General features: G+C 35.5%; 2 protein-coding genes across 6 annotated transcripts; both read right to left on the bottom strand.

Annotated features, from left to right (window-relative positions):
• Positions 1–877: 877 nt before the first annotated feature.
• LOC147284227 (Major facilitator superfamily protein) lies at positions 878–11,210 on the bottom strand. Of its 4 annotated transcripts, none has more exons than XM_086245526.1 (16): positions 10,967–11,210; positions 10,554–10,685; positions 10,221–10,322; positions 10,008–10,112; positions 9,814–9,889; positions 9,610–9,684; positions 8,195–8,297; positions 8,034–8,093; positions 5,999–6,056; positions 5,192–5,289; positions 4,409–4,485; positions 3,869–3,982; positions 3,654–3,773; positions 3,136–3,264; positions 2,234–2,312; positions 878–2,024 (listed from the first exon to the last, which is right to left on the bottom strand). In XM_086245526.1, the coding sequence occupies exons 2-16, from the start codon at positions 10,655–10,657 to the stop codon at positions 1,891–1,893; spliced, it is 1,434 nt and encodes a 477-aa protein (XP_086101652.1). In that variant the 5' UTR covers positions 10,658–10,685; positions 10,967–11,210; the 3' UTR covers positions 878–1,890. The 4 variants fall into 4 exon arrangements, with proteins under 4 accessions (XP_086101652.1, XP_086101650.1, XP_086101653.1 ...); XM_086245524.1 differs by having other exon boundaries at positions 10,973–11,210; XM_086245527.1 differs by lacking the exon at positions 3,136–3,264 and having other exon boundaries at positions 10,973–11,210.
• Positions 11,211–11,608: 398 nt separating this feature from the next.
• On the bottom strand, positions 11,609–23,119 carry LOC147284226 (UDP-Glycosyltransferase superfamily protein). Of its 2 annotated transcripts, XM_086244162.1 has the most exons (20): positions 22,875–23,115; positions 22,732–22,767; positions 22,616–22,655; positions 22,451–22,514; positions 22,236–22,370; positions 21,278–21,482; positions 20,841–20,975; positions 20,026–20,130; positions 19,637–19,735; positions 17,475–17,604; positions 16,126–16,176; positions 15,934–16,044; positions 14,982–15,091; positions 14,726–14,894; positions 14,080–14,166; positions 13,749–13,817; positions 13,348–13,461; positions 12,757–12,818; positions 12,569–12,665; positions 11,609–12,464 (listed from the first exon to the last, which is right to left on the bottom strand). In XM_086244162.1, the coding sequence occupies exons 1-20, from the start codon at positions 22,961–22,963 to the stop codon at positions 12,345–12,347; spliced, it is 2,028 nt and encodes a 675-aa protein (XP_086100288.1). In that variant the 5' UTR covers positions 22,964–23,115; the 3' UTR covers positions 11,609–12,344. The 2 variants fall into 2 exon arrangements, with proteins under 2 accessions (XP_086100288.1, XP_086100289.1); XM_086244163.1 differs by lacking the exons at positions 11,609–12,464; positions 12,569–12,665; positions 12,757–12,818 and adding an exon at positions 12,948–13,181 and having other exon boundaries at positions 22,875–23,119.
• Between the last annotated feature and the right edge of the window lie 333 nt (positions 23,120–23,452).

Genomic DNA, 23,452 nt, shown 5'->3' with positions numbered 1-23,452 from the left:
ATTTTATGTGGGAGTGCATAGTTTTAGTGGGGGAGCACCCAACTCCATATGCACTGCAAAAATTCAACTCTCATCTTCTGATTAAGTAAAATTTTCATGCAATCAGTTTATATATTTATTGTATATGTCTCTTTTATCAACTAGGTCACATAACAAAAGAGATAAACACAATATGTGTATAACTCTGACTTTAAACCTTATTTGTATGGAAAAAGAAATTGTCTACTTAGTACTTGGGAGTGTCAGTAATAGTAGGTCCTCCATGTAGTTGTATGTGATTTCTTTTCATATGGATAAATGAAAATGCTCTGTCCAAGATCAGTGCTTTCAAAAAGCCAAAGGGTCTTCCACGGATGACCAACCTTTCGCAATACAAAAATCATAGCTTATCGTACTGATAAGAAAGAAGTTAAGGTGCATAAGTGCATTGTAAAATTGAAAAGTTGATTATGCTCATAAATCTTTGAACTCTTTTTGAGACAAATGATGTTAGAGTAGCCTGTTTGGAAGTGCTTTTACACTTACAAAGCATAAAGTACATCTTGTAACGTTTTGTAGAAATAAACAAAAATGTCTTATGAGGGTACAGAAGCACTTGTATTTTCTGGAGACCACTAAGAAATCCTAAACATTCTCTGTTAGAAAATTTGGGTGAGAATAAAAATTACTAAGCTATAATATTAATTGTGATACACTATTCAAAAGCGTGAAAAAACACTACATTCACTTCATGATTTCAACATAGCCATATATATAATATATACTTTTTTTTTTCTTCATATGCCTCTTGATTTTCCAATGAAAAGCAGACACGAATTTTCTCGGACTTCCTGAATCTTTTTAGCACGGTGAAGAAGAGGTTAGAGAATAGAAATCAATGATTTATCATACATCTGGTCTTTTTAAAAAGGGAAAAAAGCATAACAACCCTCTTCTTGTAGCAGGAAGCCCCAAATCCATGATTTGGCCAGGAAAGAGCTTTGATATCCTCTTTATTATTCATTGGATGGTTCAGATGGACTTCGCCGTTAATTACCAACTAAAATAGAAAAGGCTGTATCACATCGAGATGTTAGAGAGAGGGAGGGAAATGCACAAAACATATGGTAGATGGAATTAGAATCATCACTGTAGCCATATTTAAAAGGCATAGAACAAAAACATGGTAGGATTAGATCTGCTGCATACTTCTATCTGATGACCTGAAATATGTTCATCTTATACGCTACAGACTGAATGCAGGAACAAAACCTATCAGAAGAAGCATCAACGCCTCTGTTGGACATCTAAGAAACAGCAACTATATACATCATTGTTGAACACTGTACTGTTGAGACTGCATCTCAAACCACATAAGCATTCTGAACGAGTCTGTGCAAAGATCATATTCATAATTTACCTGCTTGTTTGATTGACTGAATTAAAGTGGAAAATATACATTTACCGTTACATTTTCTTCACAAGCAATCTGACAAATCTACTAGTGTGGACAGCAATTTGATTGAAAGGAGTAACCTAATAACTTCCTTTTTCATAGGCCAGATTATTTGATAGATAGGCTTAACAGCAGCAATAGCACTAGGTTTCCCACCTTGAAAGTTCCAGACAAGAATTTTTAAAAAGGTTTTCAGCATTTTGGAAGAGGTTCTGTCATTATACCAAGTTATTCTAGGCTTTAAAGATGATATAGCAGGAGGGTAGTTACTCAATAGATCAAATTGCTGCCCAACTCTAGAAATTACGGGCCAAGAAGATTGCCATGGAAAGTTAGAAACAATAGTTACACATTTTCCAGCTTAAATGACCAGTCAAAAAGACATGCAAACAAATTATTGAATCTGCATTACCTTAGAGATGAAAAAGCAAGCTGAATGCATAGACTAAAGTAACTTATGCTTCACCAGAGTCTTGTGCTCCCTCAATGGAGTCCTCTTCAAGCAATGGCTTTGAGCTGGCTCTCACAACTGTGGAGACTTCTTCCTCATCATCTTCATTAAACTCTTCCGCATGGCTAAGGAAGATCCCTACAAAAGTAATACAATCTTCACTGAACTCCTTACTGCTTAGGAAGATCCATCATGTAATACAATCTCTTAAAATATAAGAGCCTTTTGCTTTTAAAGTGGGAGATGGTGAAAACATCTATTATCAAACATTTTTTCTTTTTGGGAGGGGGGAGCGTGGGGTGTTTAAATACCAGTCTGAACTCATTAGCTAAATATCCTTCACTAACCTATGAACCATATTCCTGATGCAAGGAACAGAACAGTCGTCATAACAAGAGTTGTTTCCCTCCAATTGTTTACATGATCCTGTACATGCAAAGGTGAACATGATTCCATCAAAAATAGGATACAATAACAAGGTAAGAATGCTAACCAGAAAGACAATCCTATTAGGAAAAATTACCCCAAGGCTGCATACCATAAGTGCAATATTTAAGCCATAACATAGAGGAATTCACTAAAAAAATGATAGTATACAATAGACAAAAACTACAGACGACTGAGTTGTAATCTTCTTATCAAGTGCCACTGACAGGTTTGTATGAAGATAAAAACCATGTGATCAGGCAACATACTCAGTTGGCGTCCTTTTCTGTCTAGAAAAGGTAATGGTCAAAACAATAGTCAGACACAGAGACCTCTGATCCTCATTTGTTAAAATAAAATGGGGATCCAAATGACTTTATCATCTCCTCTTACAGTTCTCTAACTGAACAAACAAGCCAGACGGTTTTCTCAATTAGGCCATTTTCAGCTTCATAAATTCATATGTAGTTTTGCTCTAGATGCACGTGCTTAATCACAAAGTTCATTTTCAGCATCCACAATTCATGTACTAAGACGAAGTTACAATTTACAACTGCCCACTCATTCAAATATCTTCTAGGAGTATTCATGTGTATGTCATAAGAGCTATTTTGTTAGACTTAGAACCCCCAATAGTAAATTTTTCATGATATTTAAGTGCAGAAAGTATCCTGATAATCAACTTCATTCTCTTGCTGCCAGTATAATATCTGGGAGCTGCTTTTCCAAATACCAACAGTAAACAAAAACATGACCATATCAACTAAATATCAGTTCTCTCCAATTCCTCAAAATATGATTGAAGAGAACTTTGAAGGCACACCTGGAGGATTCCAACAAGTGGTGAGGAAGGAACATCACCAAAGATGTGGATTGAAACAGTTGAGATAGCCATAGACAATGGCCTAAGACTTGTTTTAATGCAGTGCAGAGACACATAATTAACTGGAGCCTGCCAAACAAAAGTGATTAACAGGGGAAAAATATACCAATTAATTAGGCAGATTTCATACTAAAGCAGCAATAAAATGCAAAAAGGAAAAACAAAACAGTATGTTATGTTAATTATACATCAGTGATCATCAATATTATATGCTGAGAGCAACGAAATATGTGTGGGTTTGCATGCCTGCTGGTGCTTGTGTGCATAATTAAAATTCAGGTTATGCATATGCTTGCAGAGAAAAAAAAGGCAAAATTTTAATCTACAGGATCATACTCATCAACTACAAATCCACTCTCCTTTCTTTTTTAAGCAGACTATTACACATGCAAGATCAGCAAGCACAGCATGCAATTGAACCACCAATTTTCAACCGAACACATAGAATTTAAGATTACCTGTGTTGAAAATACAAGTATCTCCCCCACTGAGAAAAGAGCTACAAAAACATACAAGCTCTTTACACAGAAGGCACTGAAGCAAAATATTGCACCTAGAAACGTTGCTCCAGAGAGAAGCTGTAAAAGCAGCAGAGGGTTCCAACAGTACATTCTGATAAAACATATTAAAAAAGGTATTTCGGTACCAAACCCTGGGCACAAGCAGAACTCACCTTGAAAGCATTATAAACTGTGGAACCCACTGAATCAAGGATGAGCCCTCCAGCTAACGTCCCCAGGATTCCACAAACAATTGTGATACCTCCAAACAACAAATCTGGATTTTTCTGTCAAAATTTCCATGAACTAGAATATTGTCAGAGTTGTTAGAATGTTATTGTTATTCTTTATGTTAGACCAGAGTTATTATTGTAATCTATAATCTTATGATATAAGTAGTAAATACATAGCTAAGGTGAAGGGGCTGATCACTTAACCGTAAAACCTACTCTCTAATCTCCCTTTCTCTTCTCCTGAATCTTCTCTATTATCTCTAATTTTCCAATACACAATTACCTAATATCAATGGGCCACAAAATATAAAAAATCACCAATATACCAATATGTCTGATACAACTGAAGGTCAAAAATTCAGTTTCCTTTTAACAAGTATGGTGATTGGCAGAAGAAAAGGTAAATGTAACCAAAAAAAGGTCAGGAAAACATTTAAATGTTTGTTTTTTTTAAATATGGAAGTCAGCAAAGAACTATACCATATGATAAATGTTATAACCAGCCTTCGGTCCCCAGTATGAGTAGGCCCCAATAACAAAGTTGTATGACACATAACCTGCCAGTCAATTATATTGTGAAAAAAAATCAAAATCTGTAAATATAATAAAAAGTAACGTTAGTAGAACTTCAGAAATAAGGCCATAAGATTGTAAACACTACCACCATTTTGTATTTAAGAACAACAAAAATATCAGATACATGTATACACAGACATATAAGTGATGAGTGAGGCTATGTAGACCACTCTTGACTGCTGAGTTGACCACCCTAACATATTTTTTCCAACTTTTTTCCTATTTTACCCTTTATTGCAAAAACATGATAAAATCACTCAGATTCATTCGGTGGTCATCTACCGAAACATTCACCAATGTTCGGTAGATAAGTGTCGAATAAATATAAATATTTCGACAGATAACTGTCGAATGCCTTTTTCATTTTCATTTGGTAGTTATCCACCGAATAATCCACCAATGTTCAGCAGATAACTGTCGAATAACCATATATATTTCAGTAGAAAACTGTCGAATGATCCGACGAACAAAATTTAAATTTTTTGTTTTAAGGGTAAAGTTGGAATTTTAAAATAAGGTGGTCAACTCAGTAATTTAGGGTGGTCGGAATAGCACCGGCCATAAGTGATATCATGATCAAGATCAAAAGAATTAAGATGTAAGAATCTTTGAATTGATATTTCATTTATTTATATTCAAATAAAAATCTATAAAGCTAGGACAGATAAGTAGAGTTTGAGGAAATACCTAAAATATTAACAACATAAACTTTATTAAGCAAAAGCGCTTTCATATCTTTTGAAAATCTTGAGAGTTGGTTCAAAAATTTGGATGCAGGGCTTGACCTGAAATACACAAAAGGAAGAACAAGCCAGCGTATGAGTGAGAAGAATCAATTATGGATATTAGATGCGTACACCTGCCCCTCGTCAATATTTATTCTACCAAGCTGACATTAATTTTTTTTTTAATAAGAAACAAAACTACAAAAAAGTACAAAGATGCAGTGGACAATCACTCCACTGAGAAACAATACAAATGCAGAAACTAGTCCACCCTCCACAAACCAGAACAGGAACTCACAGCCAAAAAGCTAAATTTAGCCGCCAGGCAAAAGAGAACAATGTCTGCCTTCGTCCCGTGTTCCTAACGTGTTATTTGGGCACCCTACCTGGTAAAGTTCAATAAATTTGCCCACTGGACAGCACAGATTGGGATTGCTTATGTGGTGGGCTAATAATAGAAAAAGCTATTCATAGTTTATGATGGTGCGAGACCAAGTGATCAAACTCTCCTATAGAACAGTACCTTAATTAACTTGAAAAATTTCCCCTAGTAGCACCCAAAAAAATCCACCTTGTTATTTTCTTTAACATTTAGTTTCTTTCCTCTCCATTAAAATATTATTATTAACATACACAATTTGTGTGTGTGTGTGTTGCCCTGTTTAAATCCATTGATAAATCTATTTTTCTCATAATTAGAAAAGAAAGGGCACATAAACAATAAGGGGAACAAAAGGGCATGAAAAGGGTGGATGCAATCACAACTTACCAAGAAGTTTTATCGGAGCCAACTATCATACCACTAGTCATGTCTGAGACCTCTGAATCTGCAGTTAGAAGCCAATCAGAATTCCAAGAAAGAAGCTTCTAAAAGAAAACATGTCAGCAGAAAAACAACAAAAAAGCCTATAATTGATATTTGATAGTTTTTGAAAATTTTGTAAGAATCAACAAGCCATGATATTCAAAAACTCATTTGCAATTATCCAAAAGGATGAAGCATAAATCTTACAGCCTTGGATTGGCAATATTGACAAAAATGTTGAAGGGGTAGGGGGGAAACCCTGCAAAGCTGGCATAAGGTATTATAAGTTGAGTTGCTGTATAACAGTACAACAACAGAATTGCCTCCATACCACCTTTGATAGGCATGAGAGTAACCATCTTAGATCCACCCAAAGTTCCTGCATTTGCTTTTGATGAAAAGCCAGAACATAACTGACCATATCAATCTGAAATTGACTGAAACTGAACCGAATGAACCCATCCAATGGAAGGTTGGGTTGATCGGTTCAGATTATCAACAACACTTAATAATAAAAGATACTTTTTATTTTCCTAGTTTTTTTTAGAATTCATAATAAAAGATTCTTTTCATTTTCCTAAATTTTTTAAGAACTATAAAAGTAAAAGTAGAATTTTCATACAATTCAAAGGGTACATGTGAGACTCGAGCTACACATTGAAAGGATGAGTGCCTACCATATGAAATTAAAACTGTAACTGTCTCAAAGTGAGATTTTGGTGCCATAGAAATCATGCACAGTACTGGACCCAAGAGTAAAAAAAAAAAAAAAGGAAGCCATCAAGAAAAAGTTAACATAACATTGCTGAGGCTGTGCCCAATATGCCACACAGCAGGAGAGGAGACTTAGAGAAACAGTCAGGATAAATCTTGAGAGAGAGAGAGGAGTTGCATATGCCAAACTTAAGGCAGAAAAAGACCACGGAAATATTTTGATTCAATAATACATTTCATAAAAGAAAGACACCATGAGGAGCATATTTTTGGCATCCTTGTGAGTTTTTTCGTCAAAACATTTTAGGGAAGTCCCGTACTTTGGTTGATCTTGATCGGGGAAGTACTGTATTGATTGTGAGGCTTTTATTGTTAGTTTGTTGTTGTTATCTTTCCTAAGACGGCCATCTTCTCCATCTTTTCTTATACTTTTTTCTTCTCTTAATAAAAGTTATGTTTCTTATAAAAAAACTAAGGAAAGACACCATCGAATTCTTAGAGCCTTGTATGAGGACCTACTAACAACTTTGCACATGCATGCATGCAAAACTTTGCTCTTTATTGAAAAAGATAACTATTGAACAGTTCTTATTTTAATTGGTAATTGCATATATATTTTTATTATATGAAACAAACTTTATTAATATGAACAAGACTTTACAAAACAGTGGATACGAAGTCCACTGAGCTTACCTACTAACAACAAGTAACTAAACCAGAATCTTACCAAAAGCAGCAAATAACACAATACAAAAGAACTAACAACCGTATAACAATCTAATAGTAATGCCGAAAAGGGTCATCCCTAAATGCTGAGGAAATTGAAGCCCATAATGATGGCCAGAAGTGAAACTTTTCCCACAAACGGTTCAGCCCATCCCCTCTCACTTCCTCAAATATTTCTTTGAAAAGGACCATGCTAGTTTTGTACGGATAGTGAGGTAGAATGGACTGCTTTATTCTTATCTTTCTCATGGAGGCATTTTAAGTTTAACAAGGGATATGTATAAAAAATTAAAGAATGGTGAGTCCAAATGGGCTGTTGGCTTTCTATATTACCAAAGATACTGCACTGTATCTAGGCTACAAAGGATTTCGCATCCTAAACAGCCATATAAAGCATGTAATAAGTCAGCCTAACTGCTAGTAAATGTCAACACAGTGACTGTTCTTCACCCACAATGAAGGCCATTCTTGAACTAACATATAAGCAGAATTAATTATCTATATTTTTTTTTCAAAAATGTATATCAACATTGCAAAACAATAATAAAACATGCAATACCTTCAATTAGAGGACTAGTTTCAATAGATGACAACTTTCCTGATTCAGCAGGAGCAAAACCTGAAGTTACAAATTGAGTAGGTAAAAAAATCTGAAGGTTCATAAAAAACCAAAGCTTCTTTGTCACAGATGCGATGACACATAAAAAAAATGACATGCACCTTTCAACTGCAATGGTTTAATCGCAAAACCCAAGACAGAAAATGGAAGCATAAAAAATGCCTCTCCCCAGAATGCATAACGCCAATTGTAATTGTTTCCTACCTAAACATTGAGCCAAAGTAGAACATTATTATGATGACAAATCTCCTGCAGTGACAAAAAAAAAATACAATATACTAGGATGCTACCAGTATATCAATAACCAATAAAGAAATAAAATGATCATAACTGATGAAAAAAATTTACACAGAAAACCAAGCTTACTTTATTAGCTTCTAAATCATGTTTACTCTCAAATTTGTGAAGGCACCAACATCACTAATAAATACACAAATAAAAGACCTTTTCTGAATTAATAATTACAAAAGTTAATCATAAAGTTGGGCATATGAACAGTAATTCAAATATAATTTATTTATATGATAGACTGGCCCCTTTGCCAAGACCAACACCAAAAGCACCTCTTCCAATTTAATTAATGGCTATGAAAATCAGTTGTCATTATGTGGCACTGAGAACAACCCATTATCTTAGCAAAGGGAAAGAAACCCTTAGAACACAGGGAGAAATGCCAATTTCACGGGTGAGGGGAACCTTCAAAAGCAGGGATAGCATGGCATTGCTTGCAAGGAACAACATATGTTCTTTGTCGTTTTAATTGGTTTTGTAGATTAGGAGGAAGAGAAAAATAAATAAAAGGAGAGCCCAGCAGTCCTGTAGATGTGTGAACCTATCATTACAGAACCTAAAATATTAAACTGATATTAACATCCATGTCATGGTTATCCTACAAAAAATGCTTGCCTTGAGCAACGTTACTAAAAATCAACTCCTTCAAAGAGGCTATAAAGGCAAATGAAATTGTACTATGAAGGAAAAACTAACAAACATCCATTCAGAATTCCAAAAATATGCTTGCAAAAGGGTAACTTGGTGGGAAAGAAACAAAGGAGTTTTTAAGATTATAAAGGGTTGGGGTGGAGGTAATGTGAAATAAATTTCAGTACTGGTCAGCTCTTTGAGCTTCTGTATTAGGGGAATTTAAAGATGTTTTTTGGTCTGATAAATTATTAGATTCGAAAGCAGCTCTTCAGTAGTTTTGAGTTTGTGTTTGTAGTGATAGGATTGGGCAGTTTCTATTGTTTCTTCATTGTAAATTAGTGGTTGATATCTTATCCACTGATCTTGTATTGTTTGTGTTGTGTTAAGAAAAGTATCTTTCTTTTGAAAAAAATAAAATAAAATAATGCTTGCAACCCATATCTAAAAAGTGATTGATTAACATAAACTAATTAACAAGCTCCAATCCTCCCCCCCACCCCCCAAATTTTATTTTATTTTGCAAATTCAACCAACAGAGGTCTATAATTGATGAAAAGAATCTGAAGATAGCTTGCCAGATGTAAGAACTCACAAATCCACCATAAACATAGCCCACAGCAATTCCAGTTGGTATACACATGTAAAACATTGCAAGCCATGCTGTTTTCTGGACCCAAAATAAACAAATATTCATCATAATTATAAAATTAATCATAAAAAACACATCAAATTTTTATTTTCTAGGGAAAAACATATCGAATTTTCTAATTGTAAGAATTAATGGATAGGGATAAACCTGAGCTGCAGGAGCATGGTCATCAATAAATGGAGCTGCAAGACTTATGAAAGATGCCTCACCAACTCCAACCAGCCTAGAATGGTAAAAACCCAATTATACTTACAATCTAGAACAGAAAGATGACAATTATGAAAAAACAACAAAGCCAAATTTTAAAAAGCAAAAAATAGTACAAAGATTGTTAGACTCACATGCGACATATTGCGATGGACCAAAAATAAAATGAACTACCACACCCCGCTGTGGCAAAAGTCCAAACAGATAATCCAACTCCAATCAGCCTAAAAGGATTGTGGCTGCAAAGGCAACAATGCATATGAACTTATGAATCAAACCCAGGTAAACGATATCTCAATTGAAATGATGAATAAGTTAGCAACTCATGCACTGCTGCACGTGTTCACCTCTTTGCCAAGGATGCAAAAATGGGTGATGCCAGAAGAAGCCCAACCATAAATGCAGACGATAGTACACCATCTTGAAAATTGTTCAATTTAAAATCACCCCTGTAAGAAATATGCTTTCATAAGTCAATTACAGCCAATAAATGTAAGAAATATGCAATTATATCATGAGCAGCAGGAATCCTCCACTATCATAATAATCCTTAGAATGTAGTAATTCGTGGGGCATCAATATTACTCCTAGTAGGCACCGGATTACGCAGTAGCATAGCATGCCAGATTAATATTGGCCTAAGTCCCCAAAACTTATATAAGAATCATTAAAATGCTTACTGAATTCCGCTACCGGCGGTGCAAATTCCACTAGCATCGCAAATCCCAAGACTACCATTCACACCATTGCTCGCTATTGCTCCTCGATCAACATAATTTAGCATGTTAATCAGACAGAAGATCACGAGCAACCTGCATATAGGAAGACAAAACATTAATCATATTCCATGAGCAACAAGCTGTTCTATTCAAATTGATCATGAAACTCAGAAAATTCACCATCTTAATCGCATAGAAAATTTTAAACAGGTAGAAAACGAAAAGATACAATTTCTTTGAGGCCTTAAGTGCCTGCCTAAATCAACAAAAAGATACAATTTTGTGTTAGTGGGTCGTTTTCGTTTCGGGTTCGAGTGAAAAATTGCCACCCCACCCAGAAGTTTGAATTGAATGGTATTTGAGAGAATGGGCACCTTTACCTTTGGGGCGTGAACCATGACGGACTCGGAGCTGAGACTGCGATGGGGCTCTTCGTCATCTGTGGGTGAGAGTGGCCGGAATCTTGGGTGGCGTCTGGAAATTGTTGTAGTTGTTGTTCCTATGGTTGTTGCTCTGAGTGTTCCATATAAACATGAAGAAGGGTGACAGCATTAACATAGAGAGAGGAGGGAGAGAGAGTTTTGATGTGTGTTTGGGGCTTCTTCTTTTTCTTTTTGGACCGGTGTCTTGGGGCTGAAGCTTTCTTCATTCTTGATTGTTTACGCAAGCATTCCTCTCTCTCTCTCTCTCTCTCTCTCTCTCTCTCTCTCTCTCTCTCTCTCTCTCTCTCTCTCTCTCTCTCTTGTCTGTCTCTTTCAAAGTTTCAATGGATTTTGCTTTTCATTTTCTTTTTGGTGTTTGCTTAACCTCTCCCGCCATAAAGAGTGCTTGGGGTAAAATTTTGCTCCAAAAGAATGGATAATGTTTTTTTAATGTTGTGGAACTTATTTTCATCCATCGTCTTAAAAAGGGAATTCCTTCTTACCAATCAAAATTGTCCAAAAAGGGCCTCTAATGTAGAGGAAAAAAATTGGTTTGCAAAGGGTTATTGAAAGACTTGCTCAAAAATTATTCCATCAGTCAATATATTATAAGATAAACTTGTATGAAGTTATTTTATTTATTTTGCAAATAAGAAGAGTTATTTATACAAGAATGATGAACATCCAAGAATGCATCCCATAGGCAATGAAGCCATCATCTACCCAAACATGAAAATCAAGAAACACAAGCGCATGCTTAACAAAAAAAGATGCGTTGTCCGATGACAATCACAAGGGTATATTAATAAAAGACAGATTGAATCATGGAAGACAGGTCTTTACTTTCTCAACCAAAGCGCCTTCAACAAGCCTAACAGTCATTGTCATTTAAAGATCTCAAATAACAATCCAAGCTTTCATCTCAAGGACAAGAAATGAAACACAAATTGTAACACCAACCACAAAGTCACCAACCCTGTTAGAGACACCACCCATCAATAAAGCAGTCACCATCTCGAAGGGCAGCCCCATCACCATTTAATTTCACGAAATCCAAGTTGTAAAGCTGTAACTCTTTCCCTTATTTTGTGCTAAAGTTAGCTTGCTACACATACAAAGGTCTCATTGGATTCAGCAAGGAGCCCTGGTCTATTGTTAGGACCATGTAGTCCAAAACAAAGTTTTCTTATTCACCCGCAGATCCTTATTTGGACTAGAAACCTAATAAATAGTGCTACAACATCTCTAGACCCAAGCACTCTACAATCTACATAGAGCTATATGCATGCGCACTTTGTACACGTATTTACATGTACTCTTTACAAAAGCCTCACAACTTCTTTATGGCTGTGTAAGCAGAAGTGTGGATGTCACAGCATTCAGCATCCCATGAGAAGTCCATTTCCATGGCATCCATTATCTTCCTCTTCCAGTTCGATGGCTTGTTTTCCTTCAAAAAGACAGGAGAACAAATTTCAAATAGTTTAGCACCTTGATGATAATGAAGTGGAGAAGAAAATATGACAATGTAATGGCTTTTAAAGAAATACATACAATTTTGTTCAGGGCTTCGGTTATTGACATATTTCCAAAGGTAGAGTCGATGAAATGTGAGAAGTTGGTGGTCTCATACTCATGTTCTACAGAGTTCCTATTAGAATTGCAAACGCAGACATGTATGATTATCATTTTAAATGAGAATAGTACAAACAAATATGTACAATTATCGGAAAAAGAATTACCTGAACTTGTGATCGTTGGAGTTTACTGCAATTGGAGCAGCTCCATACTTTAAAGCCTTTAGCTACAGTAGTGAGATAATAAATGAGTAAGTTCAGATCAAATAAGGAAAAATATATATGAAATCATGTAAAGAAAAACATGTATAGTGACAACAGAGACACAGAGAGAGTGAGAGAGAGAGAGGTGCACAGGTTGATGACATGGAAGAGAGTTCTAAAACAGTTCATCGTGTAAAGAAGACCAGTGACCATAGCCATAGCAGAGATGTCAGGCGTGATCTAAAGAACATCATATTATAAACAAGGAATCTATGTACTAGACTGAAGTCCTTTTAAATTGAGTTTATTCAAGTTGTTATGTGTGGGAACTTATGTAAAGATGTACGACTGTAAAATGGATGAATGCTGCATCTTCACTGAACCTACTAAAAAAGCACATGTTTCATATAGGTAATAACTTGGAATAGCATTGAGCTTAACTTACTAGAACTTCCTCAGTAAAATGATAAAAGAAATAAAATTAAAACTAAGAGAGAACAAACAGGAAACAAAAAACAAAGAGAGAGAGAGAGAGAGAGAGAGAGAACTAACTGGAACTTGGAGAACAGGATCATGAAAAGATTGGCATAAGATAATATCAGAGCCGGCAAAAATCAAATGTGATAGTGCTTCATCATATCCTTTTATGAATCGTACATTTTCATCCTGCAGCCATAGGCAAACACAATATATATTATAAGTTGCATATGAGGTGAAGCGGGAGTGATGAAAAAACTTTAGTTTTTACAACAAAGAAATACCATGTTACTATGAACCTAATAATTATAACTACATTTTTCATTTAATTTGAAAACAATGAGGTTTGCTGAAACTTGTCTCAAAACAAAAAAGATCCAAAGACAACGGCAAAGTCCTATGCAGCTTTGCCACAAATTGTGACAATTTACACAATGTCAAGAAATGCAGTGAACAAGAGGCAATGTGGCCTATACCTGTAATGGTTCCTGCAACAATCCCAGCTCATTTACACTTGGTATCTTGCTAATCCCCATGATGATGAACTGTAGGAAGACACTTAACAATCACATCCATGAGAAATTATCTGGAATAACAAGAAACTTACAGACTAGATGATTTACAGAAAGTTTTACTAAATAAAGTGGCTAGTCACTTCTTCCCTTTCTATCAAGCAATTGACCATTATTTTTCAATTCATTCTGAAATTACCCTTGTCACATCTACTAGTAAGGGTGTTTAGTAAGTCCCAGCCACTAAGCCATTCATTTTCTTGATAGGAAAAGAAAAAAAGGGGGAAGAAACAACCTGTACATCGCTCTTGCTAGCTTTCAAAAATACCGCCCTCAGGTTCTCCATATCAACAACTGATACTTCAGAGAAGATGCCTCCGATCTGATAAAACATTATTCACATACTGGTGACCTTTCCAGTAAAAAGCAGGAAGCAAGTATAAAACCACGCCTTTTCAATTCACTAAAGTAAAATATATATATATATATATTTATATATATAAATGAAATAAAGTTAGTCATTCTGAAGACAATGCTTCCCTGAGAAAGCAGTCCCAGACCCTAAATTAGCTTCTCAAAGACAATTAAGTTTAACTTGTAACTAAAAAATGGAAAGACATTAAGGGACTAACAATCAAAAATGATGCAATAAGAAATTTGTAGAATAAGCTACTCCTCCCCAACAAAAAATACTTACAAGACATCTAATACTACTGAACATGCCTTTAAGATGCATATATTATATAAATCTCAACATAACAAGCAACATAGAAGAACAAAATATGCACAAACACACACATCTCTAGAAGAATTTCGATTTTCATCATTATTTTTCACCGACATGGCAACTTGTTTACCTACAAGACTAACAGGTCATAACAAAATCAAATGCAAGTTTACCAAAAAACTAGGTGCTCAGGTAACCCCAGGTGCACACGTACAAGAATAGTAGAAGCATGCTCAGATAACCCAGAGTGCTGCTGCAATGCAGCTTTGCAAACTGCTTTCCCTTTCATATCCTCGACACTATACTTTTGGGGAAGAAAGTTGTCCTTGGATGGATCCCAGATCGAGTTGTCAAATCCACAAGGGGCAACAATCAACTTGTTCCTGCAAGAAAATGGAAACAGAGGGTGAAACTTCAAAAACTAAATTTAAAAACAAAATAAAAACCTGCATGAACGTTTGACTACTTACTTGTGAATGTTTAAGGTAGGATCCAACCCATGACTCAGACTCTGAATAACCCTGCCTTTTGAAAGTATGGATGACATTATGACAACTTTATTGGAGTAAACAACTCCACCCTGCGAAATTACCGAAAATGAAACCTCAATCTATGCTGGACATGTATGAGAAACTAGAGCTTCCTATAACGAAGGGACTTTTCAGTGTGGGAGATAATTTTAGATAAATGAACAAGGTGGGGAAACTAGGACATCATGGCAATGCCCCCCCTCCACCTTTTTCCCTATATAGAATCTGAAATTTTGGGGAATGAAATGCAAAAGTAAAAACGAGAATTAGAGCTCATTGGGTTGTGAGCTGTTCCAAAAATAATTAGAACTTTTTTGACTTGGCCTTCATTCACAATCATACATATTGTATCACTTCATAACTGATGCAATTTCTGCCTAGTTGTCAGTTGAAATGAATCTAATGATTCTCATTTGAATCTTCAAGATATCCCTGATATTGATTAAACAGTAGATTGTTCAACAAAGTCTCAAGGCTGGTAATGCATTCCTCATTCGATATCAAACTTGGGCAAGGGAAAAAAAGGAAAATCTCAAATCCAACCCCACTTTTTTATATTGTCAAAATTGGAAAAAGTCGCTGCACATGTATCCAGTGCATTCCATCTAAGGTAAAGTGGTACCTCTCTCTCTCTCTCTCTCTCTCTCTCTCTCTCTCTCTCTCTCTCTCTCTCTCTCTCTCTCACACACACACACACATAAATTCAACTCATGGTCTTACTAGAATCAACTGTTACAGACTTACAGATTCTAGTGTGTTCTATAGATGTTCAAAGGAGGTTATGAAGGGACAGAAGATATCATGAATGCTAGAAATATAATGAAAAGGCATCTTTGATGAAAGGTTTAGCTAAAATAAAGCCTTATAGAGAGAAGAAGGCTATGGTAAATACCTTCAAAACATTAACCAGATGTGCCTTAGTATTATCTTTCAAACGATCAGGACGGTGAAGCGAAGCAGGATCAAGTCCACACAATGCTAGTTTTTCCGGATGCTCAAGACACTAGAGTATTAAAACACAAAGCATAATCAACTGAACCCATGGGAACATGTAAGTCAGAAAGGAATATGTATGGCTACTTGCCTGCGAATTTAGGTCATGGCATGTCAATAGAATTCTTGTACCCTCAAGTCCCTATATATGAGGAAAAACAATTACATGATCAAAATAATTTCCATACCAAAAATAAAAATTGTTTTTCTCTAACCAGCAACCAGGAGTGGGAGAGATATAAAACTAGATACATGATACATTAAAACAAATTGAATTTTTACCATGTAAAGAAAACCAAAGCAGCCTATGCCATCAGTTGTCTGATGGACAATGTAAGGTATTTAGTTTGGTCTTCCATGTTGATCAAATAAATTTTTGCCTTTCCATATCCTTCACCAAATTTCTTTAAGCAAAGTGCCAATTGTACAATATAGAATAGCCATGTTACCATGTAAGCAACTGTTATCATAGTCCCATTCCATCTTTCCAACTACAACAGGTTTCCCATAATTCAAATACTACAGAGAATTTCCCCACTAATTACATACAGAGAACAGGATGCCTCCTTCTTTGAGCCTTAATAAGCAGCTAAGTTAAGTCACTGGTTATGTAATAGCATCTTAATCCTTAGATTAAATATAAACAGCTGAGATACACAAGGTAGTGTGCACTTAGCTAATTGTTAGATCACTACTGCACACAAACACACATCATATATTTGTATATGCGTATATGTTATATATAGGGAAATTTTCTCTTGTCAGGTAGTCCGGCATGTTATGATGCCACGTTGTGAATTGGGATCATTGATTAGGTAGAATTATGTTTAATTATGTGGTCTTGATTCGTAGTCTGGCAACATAACATGCCAACTATTTAGAAAGAGAACATTACCCTATATATATAATAAAGTTCGTTGGTTTACATTCCCAAACGCTTAAGCTATTAGGATGTGGGCTAACAATTATTTATATTGTGACACTCCTCTTCACATGCAGGCCTCTTTCCACCACTAAAACCCAAGATGTTGGAATTCAACTTAATATTGGGAGGTTGAACAGCAGGAATTCAAATGCTATGATACCATGATAAAGTTCGTCGGTTTACTAGTATTCTCAAAAGCTTAAGCTATCAGGATATAGGCCAACAATAATTTTCTACTTAACAATATATATTACAAGTTGCATTAAGGGTCAGCCAGAAATTAATTACTCATAATTTTATTCTTTGAAAATGAACATTGATATAAAGGTTAAAGTGGAAAAAGAAAAATAAAGTTCCTCCCCATAGAGAAGTAAAACTAACAGTAGGCTGCCAACATAGCATTCTATTGATACCAACAGGGGAAAAGATTAACGATGAGTCGAAAAAGCAAAACTACTGCATGCCAATTGAAAGTATCTAATATCCTGAGAAGAAAGGCAGTTTTAAAGTTGCACCTGTTTAACAGTAATATCCCAGAAAAGTGGCCCAACAATAGCAGTCTCCCAGTTGTGGACATGTATCACATCAGGCTGCTTTCCAGATTTTATAATATAATCCAATGAAGCACGAGAGAAATAGGTAAACCTAAATGAACCAAACAGATAAACAATCATAGAACAAATTGTTCATGGAACAGCTAGACACCATATTAGAATTAAAGGTCTTAAATTTTGACCTTTGGCACCACAAATTTTAGATCATCTCTTGTACAAAGAGAGTCAAATGCCCAAAAGAATCTAATGGTTAAAAAGTAAAAACCCTCCAAGACGGTACTTCTTTAGTCTTATAAGATAATTTCAGCTAAAATACCCCACTATACGTCCAGATTTCTTTATAAATTAAAGTTTAAGCAAAGGTTAATCTTAGGAATCTCTTATCTTAGTAAATGTTCATGAGTATAGGCCAATGCCCAAGGGGAACAAACATGTTTTAGTAGCTCAGCAACTTAAACAAGTCAGGAACGGAATGCACTCCTTTTAATGCAAAAATTACAGTTCTGAGAATGAGATAAGGGAATAGTTAAGTTTTTTACTTTTGAGGGACTGGCTATGCTAGAGAAGGATAAAGAATTAGAACAAAAATGCACCCAGACTTTTGAGAGGATGGGGTTGGCTGGTCTTTCAAAGGTTCCAAGCCATTTACAGTTTAGATCTTTATGTGAGGTTCTTTTGGGTTTACCATAGGTTGACCTGGAGGGAGGTCTGGAGTGCTAATGTGCCATTAAAGGTGGCTTTCGTTTGGTTTTTCTCATGGGAGAATTTTAACTTATTGACAATTTGAGGTTAAGAGGTTTAGTTTTGAAGAATAAATGTTATGCAAGATGGCAAGAAAGTCTGACTCATTTTCCCATTCACTGTCCTTGTGGTTAGGGAACTTTCCGGTATTAACTTTTCTTTGCTTGGATTTTATTGGGTTATCTAAGGTTCACTGCACAGTTAGCTTTTGGGGTCTTGGTAGATTTGTGAAGTGAACAAGGCTGATAAGGCCATCGGGAAAGTGGCTCCATTTTATTCGTTGCTTGTGGCTTGAGAGTAATAGTAGGGATTTTCAAAGAGCGGAGAACTGTATGTTGGAGATGAGGGCTCAGCCACTGAGATGGTCTTTTGAGTGGTCTCACAGGACTCCCATTGTTTCGTTTTATTCTTTAGTGGATTTTATTTGTATACATTTTTAGTTTTAGTTTGTATTAAAGAGCAATGGGTATACATCCTGTATTCTGTAGTTGCTTCTCTTTCTTTTAATAAAAATGTCCAGAGGTACTTTTTTAAAAATAAAAAAGAAAGCAATAAAAATCTGAGTCATATTTGACAATCCCTTACCCTCCCATGTCATCAACTTGGGAATAATCTAGTCAACATAAAACTTGTTAACAATTTTGGTCCGTTAGGCATGGTGTACACCCAAAAGGCCACTCTAGATGTAATAAACTTTTTATGAGGTTAAACAACAACATACTTTCAAGGCTTTAGAAACCAAGACGTTCTGGTAAGACAGATCAAACTCTTTCCCTTTATAATTTTATCTTCCTGGTTCATACTTCAAGCGAAGTTTCATACTCAAATTTAAAAACTTTAAGGTTAAACACACTAATTCCCCAAGCACTTTGATCGGTAAGGACAAAATGAAATATCTGTTTATAAACTTGAAGGAATAAGGACAATTTTATCCATTCAGGTACTCAACTTCTAGATTCCTGGTTCTAGAGATATGTAAGTTGGGCACATGATCTATATCTTAAGCAACATGATTCACTTGAATTTGGGTACTGCAAGAAGAAAGAGGGGAGTGGGAGGGAAGAAAATGGAACAGCGGGAAAGTGAGGGGTTTAGGAGTGGGAAGGTAAAAGTAGCACCTGAATGGACAGAGTTTCCCTTGTTCCATCAAGTTTTTAAATGGATGTTTCATTGTGTCCTTACCAAACACACCAATTAAAATTGCAGGACTTGATTGTTAAGTTTTGAAGTTTAGAGACCAAAATCGGAAACCGGTCAAAGTTCAAGAGGCATTAGTGTGTTTAACCAAAAACTTTAATAACCAGAACACATGTATGACATCAAAGACAGCCCAAATATAAACCACATTGGTTAAAAATGTGATTAAAAAAGATTCTACGGACCTTTCAAAGTCATCTGCGTAGCCATATACCCTCTCACGATTGAAAAATGATGAGTAGTATACAGGTTCAATTAAAGTAACTCCAATGCCATGGACAACACTGCATAATGAGTAGATAAAGTAAGAAACATACAGTATTTTTGAGCAAATAGACTACAATGGCATGGGTCCTTATCTAATGAAAGAGCTATTAGAAGTTAAAAACTGAGTTCATTGGATTTGGACCTACATATATACCCAAGACCGATAAAAACTGGGTTCATTGGATTTGAACCATGTGCAACCCAGTTTTCAGGTCACTTCTTAATTTCTTTCTCCTTTATTACTACCAAACTAGATGTTTCAAAAGCAACCATAAATATTCCATACAAAGAAACAACTCAAACTTACCCAGTCCAAATTCTGTTTCCATGCAGCTGACCATTAAAATATGAATAAGACTCTGCCTCAATTTCTTGTAGCCCTTGAACTTCATCTAGGTCCAAGCTTGAATACCTAATTATAAGGTAAATTCATCTAGGAAATCAATTAGTAATGTGATGTTTTCTATCAAATTTATGATTAAATAGTATATGGAAACTTATGCAAAATGAAGCCCTTTCATTTCATGCACAATTTTGTGTACCAAAAGACATTGGTCAAACTGTCTTTTAAAGAAACCAGCAATTTAGACCCTTCCTTCTCTTTCTCAGTAAGAAAAATTATATTAAATCATGACATTTTTAAAAACAACGATGTAATACAATTCCCAAGTTTCTCATATTCTGCATCCCTGCAGACTATCTATTTTCATGACCCCAATCCAAAGCTAATGAAGTATGCTACAAGTCTAGGGTACTTCAGATCCTATAGACAAAGAACAGATCTAGGTGAACATACAGGGTGTAGCTATCTCTTCAATCAGTGGCTAATTAAACTAGGCAAGAGTTTCCTAGGAGATTTCCTGGGCTACACTAGGATAGATATATCAGTTGAATACTCCTGCCAATACTTACAACAGATTTCACTAAAGAAATGTTATAGTCATAGTTTTACTCCTCTCTTCTAGTTATCAACTTATGATCTTCTACCCAAACTAATAGAATCATTTTTGGCATCGAGTTCTCTAACAAAATAAAATGAGAACTAGATGTCCCATCAATGAATTCCATTGGCAAGCACTCTGAGAAAAAAAAATGAAATTGGAAGGGAGACCCCATAATTACTTTGGAAGTATCACCTCCACCAAATGCCCCTTCCTTTGTAGTGCACAAGACAAGCCTGTCACATATGATGCCAAAGATCCAACGGAGACCAATGGTGCCATTTCGGTACATATGTGGACAATGTGAAAGCCATTCCTAAATTTAAAGAAAAAAAAAATAACATCAGTGTTTGGAAACAGTGGCAAACGGAATAAGATCATGGATGTAACGAGTTACATAAGTAGTAAAATTCATGATTTTAGAAGAGATACATAACTGAGAATTTCCCAATTAACGCAGAAAACCCCAGTCATGAAGTGAAATTAGATATATGAAGCAAAACATAACATGCTTCAGTACGTCCATATCTTTACACAATAACATAGTTTGGTACATTATTTTATAAGTATCCAAAACATAAAGCAAATTTATTTGTTAAATCTGGTAAACACTTTTACCTTCTGCTTCTCGCAGAGAAGCGTCGGAGTTCTGCTAGAAGCTCAGCATTACTCTTCTGCAGGGTGTTATTAAATACTTCAGCTACACTAACTTTGTGATCCATGACCACCCTTCTCAAGTCAGATGCCTCCCCTGTAGTAATCATTCCAGTGAGGACCATTGAGTCTATCCGAAGGAGTAGCACCCAACAACTTGATAGCCTATCTGGTTTACAGGACACCAGATGAAGGAAATTATCAAACTTTAACTCTCATCTAAAGAGTAGTTTCGTTTCCAACGAATATGATCTAGAACACTGTCTTAAATTTTGCCAACTCAAGTGAAATATAAAGATATCATTACATGTATACATAATGGTATACACACCTAAATCCCTATAATTTAGGTTCAGATCCAGTTTTACCCTTGTAATTCTATAAACTTACCTTTAAAGTTCTAACATTTTTAATGCTCCAAATTAACATTTCTGTACAATAAAAAAGTAAGCAAATTTACCCTTCATCATGAACCGATTCCACATTTCTGTCACATTGGTTTTTCTTTCTAGATGAAATTAGAACAGAAATTCATGTTTTCTATCAACCAATGAGAAAGACTCTAAATTTAGACCATGTTGAAAACATTAGCAAATTATAAGAATAAATTTTTTGAAATTTTAACCATTACTCATTAGTACTAAAGTGGGGAGTCACGCACCAAAAGTATAGCTTAGCCTCCAAAATATCAAAGGGGTCCTAACTCTTAACAAATATACATGAATAATTTCAATCAATGAAACATCAATACAAAACCAATCAAACATAACCCCATGTCCTAATGAAAAAAATAAAGTAATGAGGCAACAAACAAAACTGAACTAAGAACATCTGAGGAATCAAATATCCGATGTCAGAATATAAGTAATACCATTCACTAATTCAGCCATAGAAATAAAAAGCAAGTGATGAAGGAAGGTACCTTGAGGTTTTTCAACAGCAGCCTGCTTTTCCAGCTCCAATTGCTCTATCTTATCCACCAGCTGTTGTTTTTCACTGTTTATTTTATTGAAATCTTCCACGGCCTTAAGACGATGTTGGTTTAAGTGCATAATATCTGGATGTCACTCAGCATTAGGTTGAATACACAAAATAAAGCAGAAAATACATGAATTGGGTTGAGGACCTCGGACTTACTCTTCTGGGCTTCACTGAAGAGTCGCCAAATAGAGGACTGTTTTGCTTCCTGAGCATTGGATGACTTGCATTTGCACGGAGACAACAAAACCCTCAGCACAAAAAAGTAATTAAAGACACAATCAATCACCAGTGCTATTATCACTACTAATTCTCACTACCAACCTGAGACTGAGAGGCCTCTGCATTTTCAAGACATTGTACCCTGAAATTAATGTACATCCATTAGATCAAAGTCGTTGAAAGAAATGAAGTAGAAGATTAAATTGAAAACAACTCACTTCATTTCTGAGGAAGATGACGATGCCCCATTAACCCTGAATTAAAAAAAAAAATACAAAACAAAAGTGAATCAAATAAATGGCAGTTACAGAATTACACCATTTGTGTGTATGTGCGTGGAGAGTGTGGAAATAGGTATTACCTGGAGCAAGAAGCAAGTCCAACTCCAGCTTTAGGAGGTCTCTGGTGCGGTGCTTGCCATGGGATCGCACTGCTCATCAACGCCTTCATTCTGATTAATTCCAGCGGGCTCACAGTGGCTCGGAGCTTCGGTTAACGGCCAAAGCAATTTTGGAATGTTGGGTTTGTTTATTTGTTTGTTTAATAATTAGATAATTAGATTACAAGAAGAAGAAGAAGAAGGGATGGTCTCTCATAATGTTGAGTCGTTGACTTCATAATTCAGCTCATTACCTTTGAAATTTAAAAGAAAAAAGATAGATAGATAATTAGATACTAAAAGATGTTGCCGCTATCGCATCCCAATTCCCAACCGTCTAACCTTATACACGGACTATTTTTTGACCTTTAGGGCTTTATGTCAAGTTTGATACTAATTAAACAACTTCATTCAATTGACTGAGCTTTATTCTCAACCGCTAATAATGTCAGCAGTCAGATACAAAGTTTTAAGATCATGCCTACAATACACAATCCATTTTTTTTCAAAGTAAATGTTATCTATTTACAGCATTACATATCTTATACATTCCGTGGTAA

The sequence above is a fragment of the Dryas octopetala genome, chromosome 5 (assembly GCF_963921425.1).
Source record: "Dryas octopetala chromosome 5, drDryOcto1.1, whole genome shotgun sequence".
Taxonomy (NCBI): domain Eukaryota; kingdom Viridiplantae; phylum Streptophyta; class Magnoliopsida; order Rosales; family Rosaceae; genus Dryas; species Dryas octopetala.
This window is presented reverse-complemented; position numbering and strand designations above follow the sequence as displayed.

Coding starts and splice junctions, on each gene's coding strand:
- LOC147284227 (XM_086245524.1), bottom strand. CDS start 11,031: ATGACGAAGAGCCCCATCGCAGTCTCAGCTCCGAGTCCGTCATGGTTC. Junction 6,057..8,033: donor AACTAGTCCTCTAATTGAAG/GTATTGCATGTT, acceptor TTCTAACTGCAG/ATTCAGAGGTCTCAGACATG. Junction 5,290..5,998: donor GGCTCCGATAAAACTTCTTG/GTAAGTTGTGAT, acceptor TGTGTATTTCAG/GTCAAGCCCTGCATCCAAAT.
- LOC147284226 (XM_086244162.1), bottom strand. CDS start 22,963: ATGAAGGCGTTGATGAGCAGTGCGATCCCATGGCAAGCACCGCACCAG. Junction 22,371..22,450: donor CTTCAGTGAAGCCCAGAAGA/GTAAGTCCGAGG, acceptor AGTGACATCCAG/ATATTATGCACTTAAACCAA. Junction 14,895..14,981: donor CCTACCTTAAACATTCACAA/GTAAGTAGTCAA, acceptor ATTTTCTTGCAG/GAACAAGTTGATTGTTGCCC.